The 25,572-nt window shown below is 39.0% G+C and overlaps 1 protein-coding gene across 2 annotated transcripts; it reads left to right on the top strand.

Moving 5' to 3' along the window:
- Positions 1 to 1,888: 1,888 nt before the first annotated feature.
- gatd1 (glutamine amidotransferase class 1 domain containing 1) lies at positions 1,889 to 24,052 on the top strand. 2 transcript variants are annotated; one of them, XM_072592198.1, is made up of 8 exons: positions 1,889 to 2,047; positions 5,606 to 5,682; positions 7,660 to 7,765; positions 8,662 to 8,769; positions 14,448 to 14,542; positions 15,661 to 15,754; positions 18,687 to 18,798; positions 22,325 to 24,052. In XM_072592198.1, exons 1-8 carry the CDS (start codon positions 1,999 to 2,001, stop codon positions 22,329 to 22,331), a joined length of 648 nt encoding a protein of 215 aa, XP_072448299.1. In that variant the 5' UTR covers positions 1,889 to 1,998; the 3' UTR covers positions 22,332 to 24,052. The 2 variants fall into 2 exon arrangements, with proteins under 2 accessions (XP_072448299.1, XP_072448300.1); XM_072592199.1 differs by lacking the exon at positions 1,889 to 2,047 and adding an exon at positions 4,556 to 4,592.
- Positions 24,053 to 25,572: the final 1,520 nt, after the last annotated feature.

The following is a 25,572-nucleotide window of genomic DNA, read 5'->3' as shown; positions in this document are numbered from 1 at the left end:
ACATAAGACTACTTAATAAGGTAACAACTCATGGTGTCGTGAGTATTGTATGGAGGGAAGATTGGCTAACTAGTAAAAGAAAAGGAATTGTGATAAAGTGGGCATTTTCAAGAATGGCAACCTGTAATTAGTGGAATGCCACAAGGATCACTGCTGGGGCCACAATTATTTACAATATATCAGTGGCTTGGATGACAGAAGTGAATGCATTATCACCAAGTTTGCAGAAAAATAGGTTGAATGACAAGTAGTGAGGTTAACACAAAGAGGTAAAAACGAGGTAAAGTCTACAGAACAGTACAGACAAATTAAGCAAGTGGGCAAAATCTTGACAAATGGAACGTAACGAGAAAATGTAAGATTGTGCATTTTTGCAGGCATTATAGAAGAACAGACTATTATTTAAGCTGAGAAAGATGGCAGAAAGCTGCAGCACAAAGCGATTGGGAGTCCCATGAAGCAAAAAGAGCTAACATCCAAGTTCAATGGGGAATAGGGAGGGCAAATAGATTGTTGGCCCTTATGTCCAAGGGAATGGCACATAAAAACATGGAATTCTTGCTGAAACTAAACAAGGCACTAGCCAGACCACACCTGGTATACTGTGAATAGTTTTGAGACTATTATATAAGGGACTGAGATTAGAGGCAGTCCAGAGCAGGTTGATCCTGGGAATAGAAGGGCAGTTTTATGTTTTGAGGTTGAGTTGTTTAGAACAAAAATACAAGCCTGGCAGCGTGATATATAAAGATTGTTGCTCCACGTGGAAGAGTGGAGAGATAAATGAGAGGGGGGTGGGGTGGGGAGAAAGATGGGGTTGATTGGTGCGGGTGCCCTGGAGATGATTCCTAAAGTGCTCTGCTAGGAGGTGTCCAGTCTCCCCAATGTAGAGGAGACTGCATTGGGAGCAATAGATACAATAAATGATATTGGTAGATGAGCAGGTAAAACTTTGATGGATGTGGAAGGCTCCTTAGGGCTTTGGATGGAGGTGAGGGAGGAGGTGTGGGCACAGGTTTTACAGTTCCTGCGGTGGCAGGGGAGGGTGCCAGGATGGGAGGGTGGGTTGTAGGGGGGTGTGGACCTGACCAAGTAGTCACGGAGGGAACGGTCTTTGTGGAAATGGAAATGGGTGGGGAGGGAAATATATCCCTGGTGGTGGGGTCCATTTGGAGGTGGTGGAAATGTCATCAGATGATGTGGTTTATGCGAAGGTTGGTAGGGTGAAAGGTGAGCATCAGGGGGGTTCTGTCCTTGTTATGGTTTAAAAGTAAGCTCGGAGGCAGAGGCAGCAGAAGAAGTGTTCAACGTTATAGCGTGTATTAAATTCATTGACGTGTGGATGGAGGTGGATAAAGGTGAAGCCTTTGCTGAGGACTCACCGTTCATCCTCAGTGATGGGGAGGTCGGGGGAATGGTGAAAACTAGGCAGGGCTGGGAGCTTGCTGAGCACACGGTCTGACTGGTCCACTCGGGGCTGTGGGCAGGGCGCAGAGGGGGACGGGACTGATTGGTGCACCCGGGGGAGGGGGCGGGGCTGGGCGGAGCCGAATGATCCACGAGGGAATGTGGGATTTGCGGGAATGGGGACGTGTCTGAGGGCGGGGGGACGAGCTTGAGTGGTGCATCCAGGATTGTGGGTGGGGCCGAGGGATGGGTTTGAGCGGTGCACTCGGGACTGTTTATAGAGAGGGGGGACGGTTTTGAGCGGTGCGCTCGGGATTGTTGTTGCGGAGGGGGGGGACTGTTAATTGAGAGGGGGGACGGTTTTGAGCGGTGCGCTCGGGATTGTTTTTGCGGAGGGGGGACGGTTTTGAGCGGTGCGCTCGGGATTGTTGTTGCGGAGGGGGGGACTGTTAATTGAGAGGGGGGACGGTTTTGAGCGGTGCACTCGGGGCTGCGGGTGGGGAAAGGGTCGGGTTTGAGCGGCGTACCCCGGCCTGTGGGCAGTTATTTGCTTCGTTTTCTTATTATTGAGGCCGGGCTGTGCTCAGGATTATGTCGGCAAAGCCCAGCCTCCTGATTGTTCTCAGCGCTGCTGCTGAAGGTAAGTTAAAGTCTGGGCCATGTTTGTCTCAGCCTGTGCTCCAAACTATCACATTCTGATGGAGGAAGTAATTGATTTTTGTTAACCCTTCAGTGGTCGAATAGCAGACGTAGTATTCGTGATTAAAATGTGTGTCTGAGTCATTATGTGGAGGAGCCGGTGTTGGACTGGGGTGGACAAAGTTAAAAATCACACAACGCCAGATAAGAGTCCAATAGGTTTAATTGCAAGCACTAGCTTTTGGAGCACGGCCACTTGATGCAGGAGCAGCGCTCTGAAAGTTAGTGCTTCTAAATAAATAAATGTGAGGTGCTACATTTTGGGAAAGCAAATCTTAGAAGGACTTATACACTTAATGGTAAGGTCCTAGAGAGTGTTGGTGAATGAAGAGACCTTGGAGTGCAGGTTCATAGCTCCTTGAAAGTGGAGTCACAGGTAGATAGAATAATGAAGAAGGTGTTTGGTATGCTTTCCTTTATTGGTCAGAGTATTGAGTACAGGAGTTGGGAGGTCATGTTGCGGCTGTGCAGGACATTGGTCAGGCCACTGTTGGAATATTGCGTGCATTTCTGGCCTCCTTCCTATCGGAAAGATGTTGTGAAACTTGAAAGGGTTCAGAAAAGATTTACAAAGATGTTGCCAGGTTGGAGGATTTGAGCTACAAGGACAGGCTGAACAGGCTGGGGCTGTTTTCCCTGCAGTGTCAGAAGCTGAGGAGTGACCTGATAGAGGTTTACAAAATCATGAGGGGCATGGATAGGATAAGTAGACAAAATGTCCTCCCTGGGATCGGGGTGTCCAGAACTAGAGGGCATAGGTTTAGGGTGAGAGGGGAAAGATATAAAAAGGACCTAAATGGCAATCTTTTTACACAGAGGTATGGGTATGGAATGAGCTGCCAGAGGAAGTGGTGGAGGTTGGTACAACTGCCATAATTAAAGGGCAGTTGGATGGGTATATGAATAGGAAGGGTTTGGAGGGATATGGGGCGGGTGCTGATAGGTGTGACTAGATTGGGTTGGGATATCTGGTCAGCATGGACAAGTTGGACCAAAGGTCTGTTTCCATGCTGTACATCTCTATGATTCTATAACCTGGTGTTGTGTGATTTTTAACAATGTCTGAGTCTGTTTTTTTTTCAAATTAAACCGTCTATCATTATCTAATGATGCTGGGCACTGAGTGTCAGACCATTCAACTGTGGGAGACATTGCACTCTGGCAGCACAGGTGTCAAGCCCTGTTCAACGTGTGTCGGCTCTTTTAAAGAGCAGTCTGATTAGACCCACTCCTCTGCTCTTGCATGTGAGCAGTTTCCTAATTCTGTTATCCAACAAGCAACTATGTGTTTCAGAACTCCAGCATCCAATCAAAAACACAAACCTATGGAGGAACTCAGCAGGTCTGGCCACTGGGCTTGAAACAGCAACTCTGTTTCTATTGCGTTCAGACCTGAATTTCTCTAGCAGTTTTTGATTTGTGTGTAGTGCATGCTGTTGTTGCCCAACATTGGCAACTATGTATTTTCTAATAAGAGAGTAGTCCTTCTTGGACCAAACCTTACTTTAATAACAACTAGCACAGAGATTAGCTAATTTTTATTTTAAATCCTCTGCCATACACCAGAAATGCTGCTGTCATTTGTAATCTTCCTGTACTCACTGTTGAGATTAGCTAGCTTGAAACACATCAAGTATGAAACCTGATAACGTGTGGATTAAGTGCGTTGAAAGTGGTTCATATTTTTTGCATTTGGAATATAGGAAAAATAGTAAGTCTCCCCTTGAGCCTGTTCCACTAGTCAGTAACATAATGACTGATGTGCAATCTAATTCCTCATTATTTTAGCACTGAGACTGGAGGAAGTGCTGATAATCGTGCCTCATTAATCCAGTCTAATTAATTATGAAAATGGACAATTGTTTCTCTTTTGTACTATCCCATCTAAAATAAATACTAATGAACTCTATGTAACTGTTACTGTAAGCAAAACTTTTTTTAAACCAAGTGACAAGTCAGTATTTAAACTAAGGTCTGGAATTAAAATCATAACCCCTTAATCTCAAATACATAACAACTGGAAAAGGTAAACCTCTGCAAAATCCTTTTTTCTAAAAAAAGGCAAAAAATAGCCCCTGTTTGCTAAGCGTCTGGAAAAGGATGTTGATTTCTTGCCAATTGAGTTGAGTTTTAGACAACTGTAGACTGATTCCGATTGCATCAATCTGGATTTGTGTCTTTAGATTATGGTCACAGTCCAGCTTTTCAGGTTTCAAAAGGCTGTCAGAAGTACTGGTAATTGAAGACTTGATCAAGTTTCCAGGAACTTCTACTGAGATCAGAATTTCAGGGCAGAATTGCAGCTTGTCTTCCCCAGTACAGAAAGGGTTGCTTAGCAACTGTAAGCATAAGGTCTCCCTAGTCTTGTCAAAACCAGTTTTCCAATAATTCAGGCAATAAAATCTACCTCTTCTCTTTTTCAAGGCTTTGCTTCACTATTTCTGCAAAGAATTACTTCATTGTACTCTGGTTCTCTCAGTATAAAGGTGGGAATCTATTGGCCATTTTGATTACTACTTTGATCTGTTCATGATCAGTGTGAATGAATCTATATGTCTGTAACACTGCTGATTCTGAGCAATGTAATTGTAACCATCAGAAGTGAAAATTGGAAGTTTCAATTTTTTGGGGGGTGGCCTTTTTTTTAATATATATACCTCATCTGAAAGAGGCTATCTCCAGTAATATAGTGCTCTCCCAGTACTGCACTGGACTGTGTGATTGAGGCTCTGGAGTGAAACTTGTGTCCACAGTTTTCTGACTTGGGCAAGGGTGCTATCATTGAACCACAACTGAGATAATTACCCTAAGTATTAACCATTATATCGAGATTTGTTGCAGTTTAGTCTATCAATCTGTGTTTAGTGGCTTCAAACTCTCTATTTTCACCAACACAGCTTGACATTTTTTTAATAAAGCTGGGATACAAAATTTGTATACAGGTATACATTTCTTTAAGCTTCTAGAAATGGCATATGGAAGTGAAACCCATGAGCAGTTTCTTGTGAATAGAATTGGTTATATTATCACAGTATCTAGTCTATTTTCCAATAACATTAAAATCTTTCCATATGACCACATAATTATCAGGTTTTCACCATGTCATCTACTGGATCTTTTTTAACTTCATTATGCCTACACCCTTGTGAGAAATACATCTCTATCTTGTTCTTGTGAGATGTGCCTCCTGCCCACTGTATGTATTAGTCCTTTATTCCAGTAAAGCCTTCAGTGTTTCTTTCTATTGCAGGTGTAGAAATTGTTACCAACTTCTGGAAAATTGCAAACTTTTTCTTAATCTAGGTACTCACTGTATATATTGAGAAATAGATTCATATTTCAAATTGTTGAATGATAGAACCAAAGCATAATATGCCTACTTCACGCAGCCAATAATTTTACACACACTCCGCTTTATATATAGGAGTGTAATGATAGAAAGTAATGTTAAGAGTTTGAATGGAAGTGTTTTCATGTCTGTTCCCTTTCTCTCCCCCAGGTGTATCTGCACAGTCATTTTATCATTCCTATACACTATGTAACGCAGCTTTTAACCTTCAGATTGCCACTCCAGGGGTAAGTGCCAGTTACATAGTCTTTATTCATTGAGTCACTGTGCACTTTTACAACAAAAGCATAATGCTAATTATTGCCTTGTATGGATGAGCCATCTAACTGCACCTGCTGTGTCTTGGAACAGGGGAGGACCATAACGTATAGGAGCAGAAATGGATCATTCTGAGCATGATGATAATAATCCTGAACTCCACTTTACAGCCTTTGCTGCATAACCCTTGATTCTCTTACTAATCAAAATCTATTTCAGCCTTGAATATACTTAATGAACCAGACTCCACAATCCTCTATGGTAAAGAATTCTGCATCTTCACAACCCTCTGAGAGAAGCAACTTCTCCTCATCTCTATCTTAAATGTGTGACCCTTTATTCTGCGATCATGTCATCTGGTCCTAGATTCTTCCACAAGGGCAAACAACCTTTCCACATACACCCTGTCAAGTCCTCTCGGAATCTCCTATGTTTCAAAAAGATCACTTATAATTCTTCTATATTCTAACAAGTGGAGGCCTAATCTACTAAACCTCTCCTCATGAGATAGCTTTTCTATACCTGGTATCAGCCTAGTGAACCTTCTCTGGTCTCCCTCCAATACCAGTGTATCTTTCCTTAGATAATGATATTCACAGTGTGAATATTTTGATTCTATTTCCATTTTGATCTGACTAGTGCCTTGTACTGTTTAAGAGAAACCTCCCTACTTTTATATTCCACTCGCTTGAAATAAAGTCTAATGCTCCATTTGCCTTTCCTATTACACACTGAACTTGTGGACAAGGTTTCCCACATCCTTCTGGTTCATAGATTACTGCAGTCTTTTTCTATTTAAATAATATTCAGCTTTTCTGTTTTTACCTGCCAATCTTGATAACCTCCCATTTCTCCACAAGGTAGCCAAGATTTTCCCATCTATATACCTTGACGGAATGTTTTGTGTCATCCTCATCAATTGCCTTCCCACCTATTTTTGTCATCCAGAAACTTGGCTATAATATATTCAAAGGCTCAGTAAAGATGAGAAAGACCCTAAAGCATGTTAGTAACCACAATCCATGATTCTCTTGCAAAAAATATGACTACATTCACTACCTTGCTTCCCATTGGCACGTCTTTATGCTTTAGATTTTCCACTGTTAATGTGGCTATAGGTAATTTTAATTGTCATTTCTATGTAATTTTTTCTCATTTCAAATATATCCTCTTGTAGTGGATTTATTTTAATTTCCCAGATTCTGAGTACTGCAAAGGAACCTCACCTCTAACCAGCTTCACTTTTTGACTTCACTAGCCTTCAGTTACCCTAATAGACTGTAAAATTCAAGTGTTCACTAAAGTTAGGAATATAACTAAGTTGAGAATGTATTTACTCCTACTGGATTAGTGGTGCTGAAAGAGCACAGCAGTTCAGGCAGCATCCAGCGAGCAGCGAAATCGACGTTTCGGGCAAAAGCCCTTCATCAGGAATAAAGGCAGTGGGCCTGAAGCATGCTTCAGGCCCACTGCCTTTATTCCTGATGAAGGGCTTTTGCCCAAAATGTCGATTTCGCTGCTCGCTGGATGCTGCCTGAACTGCTGTGCTCTTTCAGCACCACTAATCCAGTATTTGCTTTCCAGCATCTGCAGTCATTGTTTTTACCTCATTGTATTTACACCTGCATGTTCCTTCTACCTGAAGGCAATACTGTCTTAATTTCCCTCTAATGTCAAGGAAAATCAGTTATAGTTAGGTTTTGTTTCGAATCTGTAGTTCTCAAATTCTATTTCAAAATCTCTTAACAATAGGACGGTAATTTCTGCACCTCACTGTAATGTATTAAATGAAATATTCTAAAGTGTTGTCAGTGAATGTTTTCTTTGCCTTCCCCTTGACCTTCAATACATTGCATTTTGTTCAGTTTGTGTAACTATGGTTCTGATCCAAGCCAGCTGTTATCTGTTTAGTTAGAGAGGCTTTTAAATGTATGTGCTTGCAATAGGGGAAGCCGATGGATTTTGTGGAACTGGATGAAAATAACATACGCTGGATCCAGGACTTCCGTATGAAGCCTTACTCAAATCCAGCTAAGCTGGAATCAATTGATGGTAGGACTCATCTACATTGAGATGCATTGTTTGATAAATTTTAAAATACCGAAGATAATCTAGCAATACCAACTCTGTAGATATTTATTTTTGGAGTGTGAAGTTAATAATAATCCGATAGTTTACAGAATGAAAGTGAAACTTCGATGATCAATTTGCAGTATCAAGATTATTTAAGATTCAGAATAGTGTCTTGAAACATAGAATAAAGAAGGATGTGAGTGTTCTAAGGAGAAAGTGAGGACTGCAGATGCTGGAGATCAGAGCTGAAAATGTGTTGCTGGAAAAGCGCAGCAGGTCAGGCAGCATCCAAGGGGCAGGAGAATCGACATTTCGGGCATGAGCCCTTCTTCAGGAATCATTTAAATCATTCAGTGAGTATTTAAAGTCTGGACTGATGTAGATAACATGACTGTGCCATTTGCTTTCATTATAGTAAATGATGTACCATATTAACTCCCATAAATTGCTGTAGCTGATCTGAGAGTGCAGTTTGTTATCCAAGTACTGCAGTTTTACATTAAAAGTTCCAGAAGCGGTCAAAGTACAAATTTCATGGCCGATCCATAGTAGATGTTTTTTGGGTCCAGAGCAGTAACAGACTGTGGAAAAAAATTGAACCCAATAAAAAGGGAGTGGGCGAGAAGGTCTGAAGTATAACTAGTACTAAAGAGCAAGAGACACCCAATCCATAGTCAATGAAAATGTGATCTGACCAAGGAGAAGTCTTGAAATATCCCTGTGACTTGTTTTGTTTTTTCAATGCAGTGAACCACATGCATTATGTTTAATATGTTTTTGTCTAGTACAGTGGGACATCGATGCACATTTAAATTAAAATACTGAAAATGTAAACTATTTTGCTATCTTCCAATTAAGTTCCATTGTATCACTAGGTGCAAGGTACAATGCTATCCTGATTCCTAACTGTCCTGGTGCTATGGTAGATCTTGCAACCAGTGGATATCTGGCCAAGATTCTCCAACATTTCTGTGCTGAGCAAAGTGAGTAATATATTCTCAAACTTTATTAAATTTATTCTGAAGGTTTTAATAAGAAATTACCTAATTGTTGATTATAATGGTTGTAAGTTATTGATTTTGCAATGCATGTTCATGGAACATTCGTTCTAGTCTTTATTGAGTGAGAAGAAAGTAGCTGGGGTGATAAATGTGGCATTACCTTGGTCAGTGAAAACAAATCAAGGCACTGTTTCTGCCCAGTGCCTCTTGTTGGAAAACTTTGGTTCACAACAAAGGATTTCATTTGGGTGCATCAATAAATGCTGTTAACAAGGTTCCCTGAAGATTGATCACTTCTGGAAGGGTATAAATCTGTAGCCCAAATGAAAACATAGCCTATCTAGCTGAGCTTTGAATAGAAGAATGAGGAGATTTTGAATTTATATAGCACCATCCTTATGAAGAAAAATATTATAGAGCAGCCTATATGAAGGAAAGAATGATAGCAGTAATCAATAGAGAAGGTTTTGAAGAAACAGGAGTTGAAAGTGAAGTGGTTTTGGAAGTGAGCCCCAAGCAGTAAGAGGATGCAAAATTTGTTTCTTTGGAGGCCAATGTCTGCAATCAGATTTGAGAGTCTGAGGCCGAAACTGTTTCCTGCAACATTGTTATGGACTAAGCCAGACCACCCGAAACATTCTTATGCAGGCAGCCCCAGACCATAGCTTTGCAATTTGCTTTGGTAAGTGTATAGTGAAAATTACCCGGATTAAGCTAGGTTGACTACTAGATTTTAAAACAGACAAAAATTTATTCACAAAATTACACAATAAAACACAAAGAAAAGAATAAAGAACCTCTACAGAACTCAACCTATCGAACTAGATTTAATTGTACTGTTCCGAATATACACAACAGTCCCAATAAGCACGCTCCCTTTAAAACCCAGTATAAGTGGAACACACAATTACAGTTTGAAGTTGAGGTGCAGACAAGAGAGTTTCCACACAGCTCCCTGTTGAACTTCCAACCGGTTCAAGACTGAACTAAAACTGCTCAGCTCAGCTAGAGAGCTAATCACTCCCCTATTGTTATACAGGCCACTTCTAAAACGTGACCACTTTGGCCTGAAGTCTCTTCTGTTTACATATAAACAAAAGGCCTCTCAAAATCCTTTTCATCTCTGTACCAAACCAGATTGATGGGAGCCCGGCCCGCTTTATTAGCCCTCTGAAAAAAATCAAGGACAGAGTATCCTTGAGCCTAGGAACAGCTTTTAGAGAAAAAAGGACTAGCTTTCTGACAGTATTTGGTGTGGAAATATCACTCAAAGCAAAATGTTAACTGAGGTGAATTAGAACAAGTTCCATGGAGTAGGAGCTAATGTGGTGAAAGACAGAGAACCAGGGGCACTTGCAAACAATTGTTGGCAATCTTGTCAGGAAAGCCTCACGCTGCAGTCTTTTTCTTCATTCTTTTGCTGTTTGGGGTTTAGTTTCACACTGAAAATAATGAAGTAATGAAAACTCCCTCTGTATTTTACCAACCATACATGGCAACTATACAGCTAGGTACACATGTATTTTCCCTTCACTCCATATGTGGAGGTGGTTGCATATATGTATGTACATTTCTAGAAGGTATTTGATAAGGTATCAATCACATTGAAGGTTATCGCAGTAAGTAAAAAGCTCATGCTTTGGGAGTTAACATATTAACTTGAATAGAAGATTGGCAAAACAAAATATCCGTAAGTATGTCCTTGTCTGATTGGTAGCATGTCATAGAATCATAGTCATACAACACAGAAACAGGCCTTTTGGCCCATCATGACTCGTCAATTACAGACACTAAACTACACTAATCCCATTTACCTGCCCTTGGTCTACTATGACTTGGCATTTTAAGTACTCATCCAGATGCTTCTTAAATGTTTCAAGTGTATTTATCTCTACCACCCTCTCAGGCAGCACATTCCAAATATCTACCATTCCCTGGATGAAAATATTTTTCTCATATCTCCTCTAGATCACTTGCTCCTCACCTTTAAACTTATGCCTTGTGGTCTTGGACAGGTCAGCCATGGGGAGGAGATTCTGATGATTTACTCTCTAAACCTCTCATAATTTTGTAAATCTCACTCCGATCCCCCTCCGCCTCCAAGGAAACAAAACCCATCCTAGGCAGTCTCTCTTCATAACTGAGACTTTTCATCCCAGGCACCTTCCTTGTGAATTGCCTCTGCACCCTTTTCAGTGCAATAATTTTCTTGCAATAATATGGTGAGCAGAACTGCGCACCATAGTCCATCTGTGGCCTAACTAATGTTTTATAAAGTTGTAACAAGACTTCCTTGCTCCTTTTTACTCTGCTGTCTAGTGAAGCCAAGCATCCTGTATGCCACCTTTGTCACCTGTCTGCCTGTACTGACACCTTCAGTGACCTGTGGAGGTATACACTCTTTTTGTTCCTCAGTATTCTCTAGGGACCTACCATTCCTTATGTATGTTTACCCCTTGTTAGATCTCCCAAAATGCATTTGCCATTGCTCTGTCCAATTTACACACTGATCAATGTCAGATTGTAGCCTGAATATCAACAATATCACCAACTTTCATATCACGTGCAAACTTACTAATTATATCTTCTACATTCACATCCAAGGCATTAATGTAAATAGCAAACAGCAAGGGTCCCAGCATGAACCCTGTGCTACACTGCTGGTCACAGGCTTCCAATTACAGAAGCAGCCCTCTACTCTCTGCTTCCTATTTACAGATCCAGTTTTCCTTTGGTTCCATGGGTTGTTACATTTTACATCAGTCTTCCATGTGGGAATTTGTCAAAGGCCTGACTAAAATCTCTGTACACCTCATCAATATATTTGGTCACCTTTTCAAAATCTCAGTTAAATTAGTCAGACAGGATCTCCCTGTAACAGCCAGGTCAATCATTGCCATTTTAAGTATTGATTAATCCTGTCTTTCAGAACTTTTTCCAATGAATTCCCTACCACTGACATCAAACTAACTGATTTGTCATTACTTGGCCTATCGCTACTGCCTTTCTTAAACAAAGAAACCACATTGGCTAACCTCCAGTCATCTGGCACTTCACCTATGGTCAACAAAGATTTAAATATCTCTGTCAGAACCGCAGCAATCTCTTGTTTCCATCGCATGGGATACATCTTATTAGGCCCTGAGATTTTGTGCATCTCCCTGCATGTTAAGGGAAAAAAAAAAGTGCTGGAGGCCTTAGAAAACATAAAGGTTAATAAATCTTGAGGACCTGGTCAAGTGTATTCTAGGGTGTTGCAGCATGTTAGAGAAGAATTTGCAAGGCCCCTTGCCGAAATATTTTTGTCATCTCTAATCTTGGGTGAGGACTGAAGGGTGGTAATGTGCCTTTATTTGGGAAAGGCTGAAAGGAGGAGCCTGGGAACCATAGATCTGTGAGCTGGACATCGGTAACAAATAGGTTGTTGTTGCTGAAAGATAGGATTTACAATCTTTTGGAGAGGCAAGGACTGATTAGGGATAGTCAGCATGGTTTTTTGCAAGGGAAATCAAGACTCACAAACTTGATTGAGTTTTTTGAGAAAATAAACCAAAAGGATGGAGGGCAGAGCAGTAGACATTGTTTAAATGGACTTTAGTAAAGCCTTTGACAAAGTTCTGCATGATCGACTCACTCCTAAAGTTAGATCACATGGAATTCGGTGGGAGTTTGCCAATTGGATACAAAATTGGCTTGATGTAGGAGACAGAGGTGGTGGTGGTGGAGGGTTGTTTTTCAGACTGGAGACTGGTGACCAGTGATGTTCCACAGAGATTGGTACTGGATCTATTTCTGTTTGTCATTTATGCCAACGATTTGGATAAGAATATTGGAGGCAGGGTGAGTAATTTTACAGATGACACTAAAATTGATGGTATAATAGACAGTGATCATCAGATTACAAAGAGATCTTGATTGAATGTGTCAATGGGCTGAGGAGTGGCTGATTTGTTTTTAATTTTGAAAAATGTTCTGTATTGCATTTTGATAAAACAAACCAGGGCAGGACTTATACACTTAATGGTAGAATCCTGAGTAGTGTTGTAGAACAGAGACCTAGTGGTTCAAGTGCATATTTTTTTGAAATTTGCACAGGTAGACAGAGCAGTTAAAAGGCATTTAGCATACATACCTTCGTGCTCAGACCTCTTGAGTATAGGAGTTGGGATGTCATGCTGAAGTTGTTTAAGCTGTTGGTGAGGTCTCTTCTGGAGTACTGTGTGCAATACTCGTTGCCTTGCTATAGGAAAGATGTTGTTAAAATTGGAGAGGGTTCAGAAAAGATTTGCTGGAATGTTGCCGGCAATGGAGGACTTGTTAGAAAAATAGGCTGGCCAGGCTGGGAATTTCTTCACTGGAGTGAAGGGTTGAAGGGTGACCTTAGAGGTTTATAAAATTGAGGGGCACAGATAAAGTGAACAGCAAGGGTCTTTTCTCTGGGATAGAGGAGTTCAAAACTGGGGGGCACTTAAGGTGAGAGGAGGAAGTTTTTAAAAGGACATGAGGAAACAACATTTTCTTTTACAGAGTGGTTTGTGTGTGGAATAAGCTGCCAGAGGAAGTGATAGGTGCACGTACAGTTACAACATTTAATTGACATTTGAATAAATAATTGAATAGGAAAGGTTTAGAGAGATTTGGGCCAAATACAGGCAAGTGGGGCTAGTTTAGTTTGGGAATGTGGTAGGAGGGGACTAGTTGGACCAAAGGGTATGTTTCCAGGCTGTATGACTTTACGACTATGATTTCCTTTGTCAAAGGACATTAGTGAACCAAATGGGTTTCTATATTAATCCAATTCATGGGTGCAATTATTCAGTAGTTTCCAATTCCAGATTTATTAATTAAACTTAAAATTCAACCAGCTGCACGGTGGGATTTGAACCCATATCCCCAGTGTTAGTCTTTTATCTCTCAATTGCTCGTTCGATGACATTACTGACAAATAGATGATGGTGTAGCAGTATTTTTCTTAGAACCAAATTAAGCTTATACATTATTTCTTTGGCACTGGGAAGAGGAACTCTCACGTTTAGGTGACTGATTTTGCTAAATTTTTTTTCAAAATTAAAACCTATAAGTAAGCAGTGGGAAGGTGAAGTTAACTTGTTTGTGTTATATACTCTAATTTTAAAAGAACATAACTTTTGGCCTTTGAAATAAAATAGTTTTTTGTAGCATCTGTTTTCACTTGGAGCTTGAGTTATATTTTTTATTTACATTTCTCATCTTTTATGTTACTAGCTTCATTTTCTCTTTATTTTTAAAATTAATTCATGGGATGTGGAGTGTCACTATCTGGGCCAGCAGTTATTGCCAAACCCTAATTACCATGAACTGAGTCCCTCCTTAGGACCATTTCAGAGTGCAGTTAAGGGTCAGTCACCTTTGCATGGTGAGGACAAACTGTAGTTTGATATGTTAACTTATCTGTTCTCATTGGATATGTACTGAGCTTGGTTTCCAGTATCTTGTAATCCAGAATTTGCAGAGTTTATTAAACTGACATTTACATTGTGAAAATAGACATTTATTTCCAGGCTGAGATGTGTACAATCTGTCCAAAATGAATCTATTTTCTAAATCAAGTTAAATATTTCCTTAAATGTAATAAAATGGGGAAGATTTGATCTGTCATTATTTTAATTTGCTGATTGCAGAACCAATTTGTGTGGTGGGACATGGAGTTGCTGCTTTATGTTGTGCAACCAACCAGGACAAGTCATGGATATTTGAAGGATACAGCATCACTGGAGTAAGAGTTCAGTTTAAATGTATTTTACACAAGAAAAGTTGTATTTTTATTTATAGATATGTTATTAACAACATTCAACCATGGACTAATAAGTGGCAAGCAAAATTCATTCTGTGCAAGTGTCAGGCAAAGATCCATCTCTGAGAGAATCTAATTATGTCCCTTTTGACCTTCAGTGGCATTATCATTGTAATATTTCCACATCAACATCCTGTGGATTGTGATTGACAGAGTACGCTGAACCAGCTGTGTAAATAATGTAGCTAGAAGAATCAATATGAGGATGGAAATTATGTGGGATGTAATTCTACTTCTGAATCCTCAAAGCTTACCTACTATCTACAAGGCTCACGTTAGGAGTGTGATGGAAACTCCACACATATCTGGATGAGTGCAGACTCAAGACTTTGGATGTTATCTGGGACAAAGCAGCTCCCTTAGTCATTACGCCATCTATCAGCTTGCACAATCTGCCTGTCACCACTGAGAATAGTGGCAGTAGTATGTACCATCCACAAAAGCCCTGTAGCATCTTGACAAGGATCCATTACCAGCACCAATGTCATAACCCAACCACTTCAAACAGCAAGGGCCAGAGATCCATGCTAACATCAACATTGTCAAATTCCCTTCCAAGCCACATTTGACTTGGAATTGTAATTGCTGTTTCTTTTAGTCAAAAGTAAAATTCCTCCCTAACAACAGTGTTTGCAACTACACCATATGCTGCATGGGTTCAAATAAGTGATTCACATCTTCTCAAAAGCAATTAAATATGATAATAAATGCTATCCTAATCAGGGATGTTCACAAATTTAAAAAAATGTTTAAATTGCAGCTTTAGTTAACCTCTCTAACAGGTAGTGCATAATAGCCTCTGTTTATCCCATAAACCTTCTATTTGCTCTGTGATTGTGTTAACTGTGAAAAGAGCTATTCAATCTTATCCCATGTTTTAAATAAAAAATAAGCTGTATTTAATTACTGTCTGACTTTGCTATTTAACAGCATTCTAGATTACTGATGTAATTAAGCTCTGATGATATTACTGTTTGTGTCTAGGATCAGTTATTGCAGTTTATTTTAATCAATTGTTAATTGATAGTTTCTCTTCATAGCCCTCAGTCTTCGAGCTAGTAAGGAGGAAAGATTTTGCAAGCCTTCCAATCATTGTGGAGGATTTTGTGAAAGACTCTGGAGGCACCTACAGTGGTAGGTCATCTTTGGCTCTGTGTTGCCCTAATGATTGTAATTCAGGCATTCTTTGAGACCCATTCCATCAAAAAGAAAATTTCTGATTTATTCTGTAGAAAACATCAAGCTAATTTCTCCTTAATTGAAAGTTCCATTCCTGTGATTCCAAGCTGCTATGTTTTGGTAAAGTCCTGATCAAGGCAATTTAAAATTAGTCAGGAACCTAGACAGTCAGTGTTGGAGCTTTCATCACAACAGATGTTGGTTTGGCTAGACATGTACAGACCATACATTTTTTATTTTCCTGCCTTTTTGATTGTGGACTAAAATGAAAAAGTTCAGTTTTAAAAATCAAGGAAGAGGAATTGTAGAACTTTTTCACAGCAAGCTGCCAGCACTTATTCAGAATGGTATTTGAACTTTTGTTTATTGATCAGTAGGAGTTTAGTTGCAGACAAACTAGCACCAGGGAGTGTACACAGAGATTTGGCTGTTTGGTCAGTGGCATGTTGACCAGTTCGCAATGGCACAGGTCTTTTGCCTGCCAACGTGATTGGCTCTCAGTAGCTGAACAACTTGTGGGTGTGAAAAAAAAATGGTTGCAACCCTTCAGAAACTGAAGTGCTGACTTTGTCTCTGCGTTAAGAAAGTTCCCAAAGCCGGAAGAAAGCCAGTTCACTTTTCCTCACCAGTTGCTGTAAGCTGTTGTTTTTAACCAATAAATCAGAGATTTTATACATCATTTCTCTTTGTGCCTTCTGCGGGCAAGTGAAAGTACCTGGAAAAGAAAGAGTTCACAAAATAGCAAGCCAAGGAAAGTTTAATTAAAAGCAAAATAGGTATGGATGTGAGAAGTTTTGAAATGAAAACAAAGTGGTGGAGAAACTCAACAGGTTAAGTCAGCATTAATGACGAGAATTGTTTTTGATATGGCTCTGCTTCAGAACACTATTATTTTTAATCCTAAAATCTATATATTTGTAGTAAATAGCAATTCTGGTCAAGTACAGAAACCTGGTCCATGCCTCTGTCAACCTTAGTCTAAAAATACAGTTAAGCTAGGGAGTTTTGATATTTTGAAAAAACCTTCAACATTTGTGACAATTCCAGGAATACTGAGGCTAATTTAGTCTCTTAGTATTTTGTATGATTTTTTTCTCACCTTAAGTTTTAAAAGTAGTCTGTTGCTGGACAGATTGGCTGCTGTTTAGCACCTCATCCAAGTGGCTACACTGTAATGAACAATAGTTTGCCACTTAGTCCCACGAGCTTGTTCCATCATTTATTAAGATTGTGGTTGATCTGGCCTGACTACATATACATGCCTTTCACCCATATACCTTGAAGGGCGGCACGGCAGCACAGTGGTTAGCACTGCTGCCTCACAGCACCAGAGACCCGGGTTCAATTCCCACCTCAGGCTGTGTGGAGTTTGCATGTTCTCCCCGTGTCTGCGTGGGTTTCCTCCGGGTGCTCTGGTTTCCTCCCACAGTCCAAAGATGTGCAAGTTAGGTGAATTGGCCATGCTAAATTGCCTGTAGCCTTAGGTAAAGGGGTAAATGTACGGGTATGGGTGGGTTGCGCTTCAGCGGGTCGGTGTGGACTTGTTGGGCCGAAGGGCCTGTTTCCACACTGTAAGTAAACTAATCTAAACCTTAATATCTTTAATTTAATAAAACAGTATATTTCTCAGATTTAAAATGAACAACTGATCCAGCATCCACTGCTGTTTGTGGAAGTGCATTCCAAATGTCTACTATCTTTTCTGAATGAAAATGCTTCCTGACATCTCTCCTGAATGGTCTGGCCCTCATTCTCAGTCTGTGTCTCCTAGTTCTAGATTCTCCAACTGGAGAAATAGTTTACCTTTACCTTTATCTACTTTTTCCTTTCCTAGTAATATCTAGAAGACCTTGAACGCGTCACTACTCAACCTTTTTAAATGCTGGAGAAAATCGGCCTGATTTGTGTAATCTTTCCTCATAACATAATCCCAGAAGGGTTTCGGACGACAGAGTGAAAGCCAAACACAGTAAATAATAATCACAGCCAGGCCTAACCCAGTCAATGCACACATTGTTGTAAAGAAAATTTTAATTTGATAAAACATCAAAAATATTTCTCCAACTTATGGCTGGCAAGTTCTTAGCTGCAATATAATGGATTTACATAAATGGAATAGATATTGTGTAATAGAAAATGAAGTATTAAGAAGTGGAAATGATCTACTTTGTAAATCATTGTCTTTTTAATTTTGAGTCTGGAATCTGTAGACCTATTCAATGTGAAATACTAATTGTTACGATCCTACCAATTGTTTATGACATTTTTGAATGTTTCCATGTTTCATATTTTTCCCAGAACATTGAACTTATACAAATTGGGTGCTGGGTAATGTTGATTGAGAGAGCCAGAGGTTTCCTTTACAGCTTCATTCATTAGGTGTACTGTTCCTGTGTTGTTGAAGCATTCAATCCAAACATCTGAAGTAAAAGCTCCTTGTTCTGTGCTGTATTAGCTGACCTTGGCCAGAACAGCAGCAAAAGCTGCCATTATTTTCATGACAAGTCAAGTGACTCTTGCTGGGATCTAAAAGCGAATGAATATTAAACTAATGTGATACTGAGGATGCTTCATTGAAGAATGGTCCCTTGGGAAGCACCCCAAATAGTGATTATTCAAACAGTGCAACAGCAGAAATGTCATACTTTACATCAAAGGAAAAAAATTGGGTAGGTCTAATAAAATGTCATCTGATCTTGGTTTATGAGACTCCTTCAAAATATCTCAAATGATCAATATGAAATCTTTGATATAGAAACTGCCAGCACTGTCTTCAAATCACGTCAAAAGCAAATTTTTCTTTAATGATTGTGAAAGAACCACAAGGACAGTGTCTTAAGAGTTAGATGTTGTGATTAAATATAATACTGTATCTATCTATTTTTAGCTAGTACACCTGATGCTACACACGTGGTGATTGATAGGCATCTTGTAACTGGACAGAATGACCAATCTACACTCATTGCCATCCAGAACCTCATACTTTTCTGTAATGCAAGGTGAGAAATTGTTTGTTTGAGAATCAATTGCTCAAAGCATTTTATCTATTGATATTGAAGGGGTTTCTTGGTAACTCTAGCAATAGTGTTGGACTCTCATCCAAAAACCCAAGGTATAATCAACGTTCCTGGTAATCGTATTTCTTTTTTTACATGGACGTGAGTTCAACCAGGTCTTGGCCGAGTTGTTAGGTGAAGAATGCTTTTATGACAGGCAGAATAATGAGCTTGTACTTTGATTGGTCAATAGAATGTGGTTGAAATCAGTGAGGCTGTTATGACTGTAACTCACTGTGACATGATACTATTATCACGAGTTACAGTTCTGGAAGATCATTAGACTCATTAATGTTCATACATTCATGCTCCATGTCTTTCATTGCAGCCTTCAATTATTCCTTTAGTTATTCAGTATTTTCACCTCTAACATGTGACCAAATGTCCATTCCATGTATTAGTCATTTGTTATGTTAAGAACACCTTCCCAAGATCTATTTTAACTGTGCTTTTTAAGCTTGAATTTGTTTCTGTTTGCTTTACAGTCATGAATTCTTAAATAATTTTCAAGTTAACCTCACTTATCTCTTAACTCCTTCCAACAGCTTTCCATTTTGTAATATCTGTACAGCAACAATGATATTAATTACTGCTCCTAATTTGGTAACGTCTACAAGCATCACTAATTTTGATTTGAGTCTGAATCCAATCCATTGATATAAATTTGAAATTGTAGTGGTCTCAATACTGATTGCTGCATATCCAATTCAGTGCCATACCCAACCTTTTTAGAGCTCCTCTGACCGGTACCTACAGTATTCCACCCTTCAACCAATTTCCATTCAGAGAATTTTTCCAGTATCCCCATCACATTGAATTAACTGAGAGCGTTCTATGTAGAATGTTAAGAAATGCCACTTAGACAGGGTACGCATCCTAAAAATTTTTTTTCGGTCTGTTTTGAAGGTCAGTTTCTTAAAGAAATAATTTGATGCAATGTTTCTCATTGTGACTGCTATTTATTTGGACATCAGTGTACAGATAATCTGACGACTAATTTGTTTATGCTGCTATAAAGACTGAATCTTTCTATTCTACGTTATTCCGTTTATGGACTAAATTGGGCAAAGGACTACTTTATAACAAAATACTAAAAGAATTGTAGCTTTAAAAGGCAAGTTACTGAAACTCATCGTAAGTCATGTTTACATTGGTTTGCATGTAGGAGGGAAGATGTAAGTAGACAGCACCAGGCCATATGTATAAAGTGAGATTTGTCTGGCATCAAGTAACTGATTTGGTTTGTCAAATTGTGACCATCTGTGTTTGGTTCCTGGATAAGGGAACAGCTTGTAGATGTGAATGATACAACAAGGACCTGTCCATCTCTGAAAGAGAAGGTGGAGTCCCTCTATCTCTGCAATAAAAATACCTGACGTCTTAAAGAAGCTAGTTATTTCCTTCCACTAGCTGTAAGCAGTGACTTTAAACTGTTTAAGAGACCTGGCAGTTAGTGGACCAATTGTCAGCACTTCCTGTTTAAAAAAAACAGAAGAGATTGAATGGAAAATCCTGCCAAACGAAATGATCACTTCATCAAACCAGTATACTGGTGCTGAGGAACTGTGGGAACCAGTTTTCAGTTTCCTTTTACTCAGAAAACTAACTCCTTTTTTGCTATTCTTGTGTATGTATATGTATGGGGTTTATAAAGGACTTAGAGTTTTAACTAGTAGAGCGAGCTGCATATCAACAGCTAATAGTTGTTTTACCTGTGATTAGAATATATTTATTTGTAATAAGTAACACTTGCACCACACAAATGCCAGACAATGACTATCTCCAATCAGCGACAATTTAACTACTGCCCCTTGACATTCATTGGTGTTACCACCATTGAATGCCTAACAGTCAACATCATTGGGATACCACTGACCAGGAAATCAACTGGATTCTCCATATAAATACAATAGCTACAAGAGCAGGTCAGAAACTGGGACCACTGCGGCGAGCAACTGACTTCCCAAGGCCTGTCCACTATTTACAAGGCACAAGTCAGGAATATGATAGAATATACTCTCCAATGGCCTGTTCCAATAACACTCAAGAAACTTTATACCATCCAGGAGAAAGCAGCCGCATCCACAAGCATTCACCCCCTGCACTGCTAATGCTCAGTAGCAGCAGTGTGTATTATCTATAAGATGCAGAGCTGAAATTCACTAAAGGTCCTTAGGTAGCATCTTCCAAACCCATGACCACTTCAATCTAGAAGGACAAGGGCAGCAAATTCATGGGAGCGCTACCACCTGCAAGCCAGTCACTATCCTGACTTAGAACTATATCACTGTTCCTTCAGTGCTGGATCAAAATCCTGGAAATCCCTCCCTAAGGCCCTTGTGGGTCAACCCACAGCATATGGACTGCAACAGTTCGGGAAGACAGCTCAGCATCAGCTTCTCCAGGGCAACTGGAGATGGCAATAAATGCTGTCCAGCCAACGATGTTCATTTCCCACAAGCGAATTTTAAAACACTTTCTTGTTAAGTACAGAAATCTGATCTGTTTTCTGTTAATCTAGGTCTGTATGACTGATAACTCCAGGAATAGTGAAATTTGATTTTCAGTGCTTTACCTGCTTGTGATTGGTCATGCTTTTAGAAAATGTGCATTTTGTTCCTAATGCACTAATAACCATCCAACTGTTTACTTATTCAAACATAAGGCATCTCCTCTCTGAATACCATATGATTGTTTGTTTGGGATTTGCATGAATGTATTGTTCTTTCAAACCTGTCTAATTTATGTTGAAGTTATTAGTTCCACACTGCTATGAAAAGCAAGTTGCTAGAGTATATGAAAAGTTTGAAGATAGCATTATTATTATTAGTGAGAACTGCATAGTTTTCACGTAGACAAAGTCTCATTATAGAGTGATGGCACCCTAGTGTGGTTTAATGTCACACTACCACCATGCTAATAGCACAGACTGTAGGCAGATCTAGGAGCTCCAAACTGGGAATTGATTAAGCAGATTTGATTCACAGCAACATAATTAATTATACACTACTTCAATTTAGAACCCCTCAGCTCAATAAATCCTTCTCTACTGCATCATCAGCAACCTGGAAGACCAACCCTGGCTCCATATTAGAGATCAGAAGGAAATTCCAGGAACAGCACCAGGAATACCTTTAGAATAAGGGAGCTAACTCGGTAAAACTGTAACACGAAACTACCTGCCATATAAATTCCAAGAATGTCTGGCTGTAGACAGGTATGAAAAGCTATAGACAGCTGACCAAACCCACCACAAATGCACCAGAGCATAGCTCTGTCATCCTACACACATCTAGTCAAATGATGCTAAGCAATTGGGAAAATAATTACTCTTGAGACTAGAACCAACACAGGGTTAAGTATCCAGTGGCTTTAGTGTTTAAATTAGTTCTTCAGAATTTTTTGTTGTTTGATTTCATGTAAAATATGTAGTTTCTGTTCTCAAATCCTTTTGAATCTTTCTTTACAGGAAATGATTGCACTTTATTTCATGATCGTATTAGGACTCAACAGTTTGATGAAGTGAAACTGTCAAAAAGGCAACTCCCCACAACCAATAATAAAAACAGGAAATCAACAAACCATGTCAGAAAAAAGCAGACCCTTAAACACTGAAAAGCTACCTCAGTCACATTGGAGGCCAGCCAAGCTTTCGATTTCAAATGCATGTCTGAGCAGACACGAGATTATGAACTTCTTTTGAAGTTTTAGATTGAACAATTAATATATAGCTTATTAAAAGTGAACCTGCTTTTATTAACTGTGACCAAATAAATGTCTTGAATTAAGGGAATTGTACTTTGGAGTTTCTTGCAAATGAACTGTAGCAAAATCAGTAAGATCTTACGGAGAAGGTGCAAGGTGTTTACACTGGAAATCATGCAGCAGCCTATGTGCACCAGTGGAAAAGCTGTGCCTGTCCAAAAACTGAGGAAAAATATTGAGCATGTTTGGATTGGAAAAACTACTGTTTTAAATCGCAATTTTAAGAAAGGAATTAGGGCATCCAGAATAGCTAATGAGCATTTATACCTGGATACTTCATATAGTTCACAGCACAATGGAGATGAGCTTTGAAAGTTTGAATTATTTGAAGATATTCCTGAGAATCTACAGACCCAGTTAGTCTTCCAGGATATGGGAAAGTGAGAACAACCATAGGCATAAAGACAGTGGTTTGCTGCACAGGATTGTGGGTGGGAGTTTGTGCTTGGATTGGAAATACTAAACTTGCGATCAATTTAAACAAAGTTGGAAGGTTTGTCTGGCTTTAACCAGGGAATAAGTCTCCAGAGAAACTTACACCGTGAAAGATAGTTCTGGAGTTTAAAGTTCCCAGGCTGAGAAAGGAAAAATCTATCAGTCTTTGGGAGCCAATAATCATTTTGAGCTGGTTCAAGATGAATTCAGTGTCTACTAAAATAACAATATAAAGTATAACTATGAAGTATGTTTTCTCAGTTGTGCTAGAACTAAAAGGGGAATATTTTTATTCTGTGGTTTAAAGTAAGTTGCCTAGAAATGTTGTGTTTACTCAGAAGTGCTGTAATCTTGTGCAAAAAGGTGGGTCTTAAAATGTGAAATCTTGTCATATTACCCTTTCAGCTGTTAATTGGAAATTTGTATTATTTTTAAAAGTTATCAACCTTTGGTGGTGATGTAATCGTTATTTCCCAAATTGGATAGTTCCTATAACAATAAGTAGAGAAAATCTGAAAGCCTCCATTTGCTAATGTTGCCGTAACAATGAAGTAACCTGATATGATGCAAGTTTTTCTAGACAGGATATTTTGTTCATTAGACAACTGAAGGCACTTTGTTAGGAATTAATATTGTTGAAACATTTGACTTTACAAAGTTCTAGAAATCCTCTTTGCTTTCAGTCCCTCCAAAAGGAAGACCTTAATGTCTTACAAACCTTCATGTTGAGAAAGGATTGCACTGTATTGTATCTGTAAATCGGTATGAAAACCTTAGTAGCTAAATGTTCTAAAGGAAGTGAATAAAAGAAAGCAAATTTCTTTGCCAGTTTATTTTGTTAGAATACTTTAGATTTTGAGAGATGAAGCCTAAGGCAAGTTGATGTACATCCGCTTTGAGGGCCCTTCATGTACGTGTTAGTTGGAGGGCTCCAATCTATTAATATATCTGATTTCACTTTTTGTTTGTATAAAATAAATTACTGGTATTTAAATTATCTTCCTTTCATATGGTCATACTGTCCAGTTTTAATTATTTGCGTTAGAACTTGCAACAGTACAGTACAGGAACAGGCCTTTCTCCCCACCTTGTTTATGCTGACCATGGTGCTGTTCTAAAGTAATCCCACCTGTCTGTGCATGATTCATATCCCTATATTCTCTGCCTGTTCATGAGTCTGTCTAAATGCCTCTTAGATTTTGTTATCATGTCTGCTTCTACCACCTCCCCTGGCAGCGCACATCACGCACCTGTTACTGTGTCACAACAAAACTTGCCTTGTACGTCATCTTTAAACGTTTCCCTTCTCAGTTTAAATTCATAACCCCCTAGTATTTGATGTTTCCACCTTTGGGAAAAAGGCTGCTATTTATCCTATCCATGCCCCTGATAATTTTATCCAGTTCTACCAGGTCGCCCCCTCAGGCTCCAATGCTGTTGCCCATACCTCTTGAGTTGAAGATTGGGGTTGCTATCTTTTGATGAAACTGCAAAAGAACAGGTTGGGAATGGATCCTGACTTTGTAACACTTGTGAAAGGCCAGTTAGTTTAATCTCAATCACTGGGAAAAGTATTATGAGTTTATAAAGGATTTATTATCGATAGAAATCCAGGAATTACATGTTGGAATTGAATTTGAATGTCATATTTGTTATAAACAGAAATCTAGGACCTACATTGGTCATATGCCACCAAAAACTTCTCTTTGTGTCTTTTCAGTTTTAACCTCTGTTCTCTTTGGTTAATTTTTTTTTACATTTTTATCAGACACTTCTGTGTGTTAACATTAATTGTAAAGAAAATGAATTCTGTGTAGATGAGACTTATTTCTGCACCTAGAAATTACACAAACCACAGCAATTATCTCTGGTTTCTCTTGGTGCCATTTATCACTCAAATGCATAGATGCAAATTAATATACTGTATTTAATTGTCAAGCTTTGAGATAGTAGTTGAAATTAAAATATCACCAAACTGTATCTTGGGACTTCCAACATCATCTGTTTGAACTGCGTTAACTTAATGGCACTCAAGTTGTGCACAACTTCAATAGTATCTGTTCAGTAAAATTGCAATGTGATGAGGATACAATTTGATTGCAAAGATATTGTCCTTGCTGTGGAAGCCAAATTTCTCACACCGTCAGCATCTAACTGAATGAGATCTCATTTTTAGCTTTCCTATTTTTAACTTGATACTAAATTTCAAAAATGTAAATCTAATTTTAAACTTTAGCTGACCAGTAATAGGTAAAGACATTTCCTTCATGTTATGTGTTTTTAGGAATTTGCAAGGGATGATTTTATAAATCGGCTTATAGTGACTACCTATATTAATGTGCTCAACGCCAACCTTTGTTTTCTCAGCTCATATTTAGATTTATTAAATGTCAGTGTTACACTGAAATTTAATTCTATTTATGGTTCAGATATCATTATGTTAGACTTTGTAGATTTCCTACCAATTATACTGTTGCTATAACTGGTGTAATGAAAATTAAAAATTGTATCACTATT

This window comes from Chiloscyllium punctatum, chromosome 22 (assembly GCF_047496795.1).
Source record: "Chiloscyllium punctatum isolate Juve2018m chromosome 22, sChiPun1.3, whole genome shotgun sequence".
Taxonomy (NCBI): domain Eukaryota; kingdom Metazoa; phylum Chordata; class Chondrichthyes; order Orectolobiformes; family Hemiscylliidae; genus Chiloscyllium; species Chiloscyllium punctatum.
Note: the sequence above shows the minus strand (reverse complement) of the source record. Positions and strands in the feature narration are given on the sequence as shown.

Coding starts and splice junctions, on each gene's coding strand:
- gatd1 (XM_072592198.1), top strand. CDS start 1,999: ATGTCGGCAAAGCCCAGCCTCCTGATTGTTCTCAGCGCTGCTGCTGAA. Junction 8,770..14,447: donor ACATTTCTGTGCTGAGCAAA/GTGAGTAATATA, acceptor TGCTGATTGCAG/AACCAATTTGTGTGGTGGGA. Junction 15,755..18,686: donor CTCTGGAGGCACCTACAGTG/GTAGGTCATCTT, acceptor ATCTATTTTTAG/CTAGTACACCTGATGCTACA.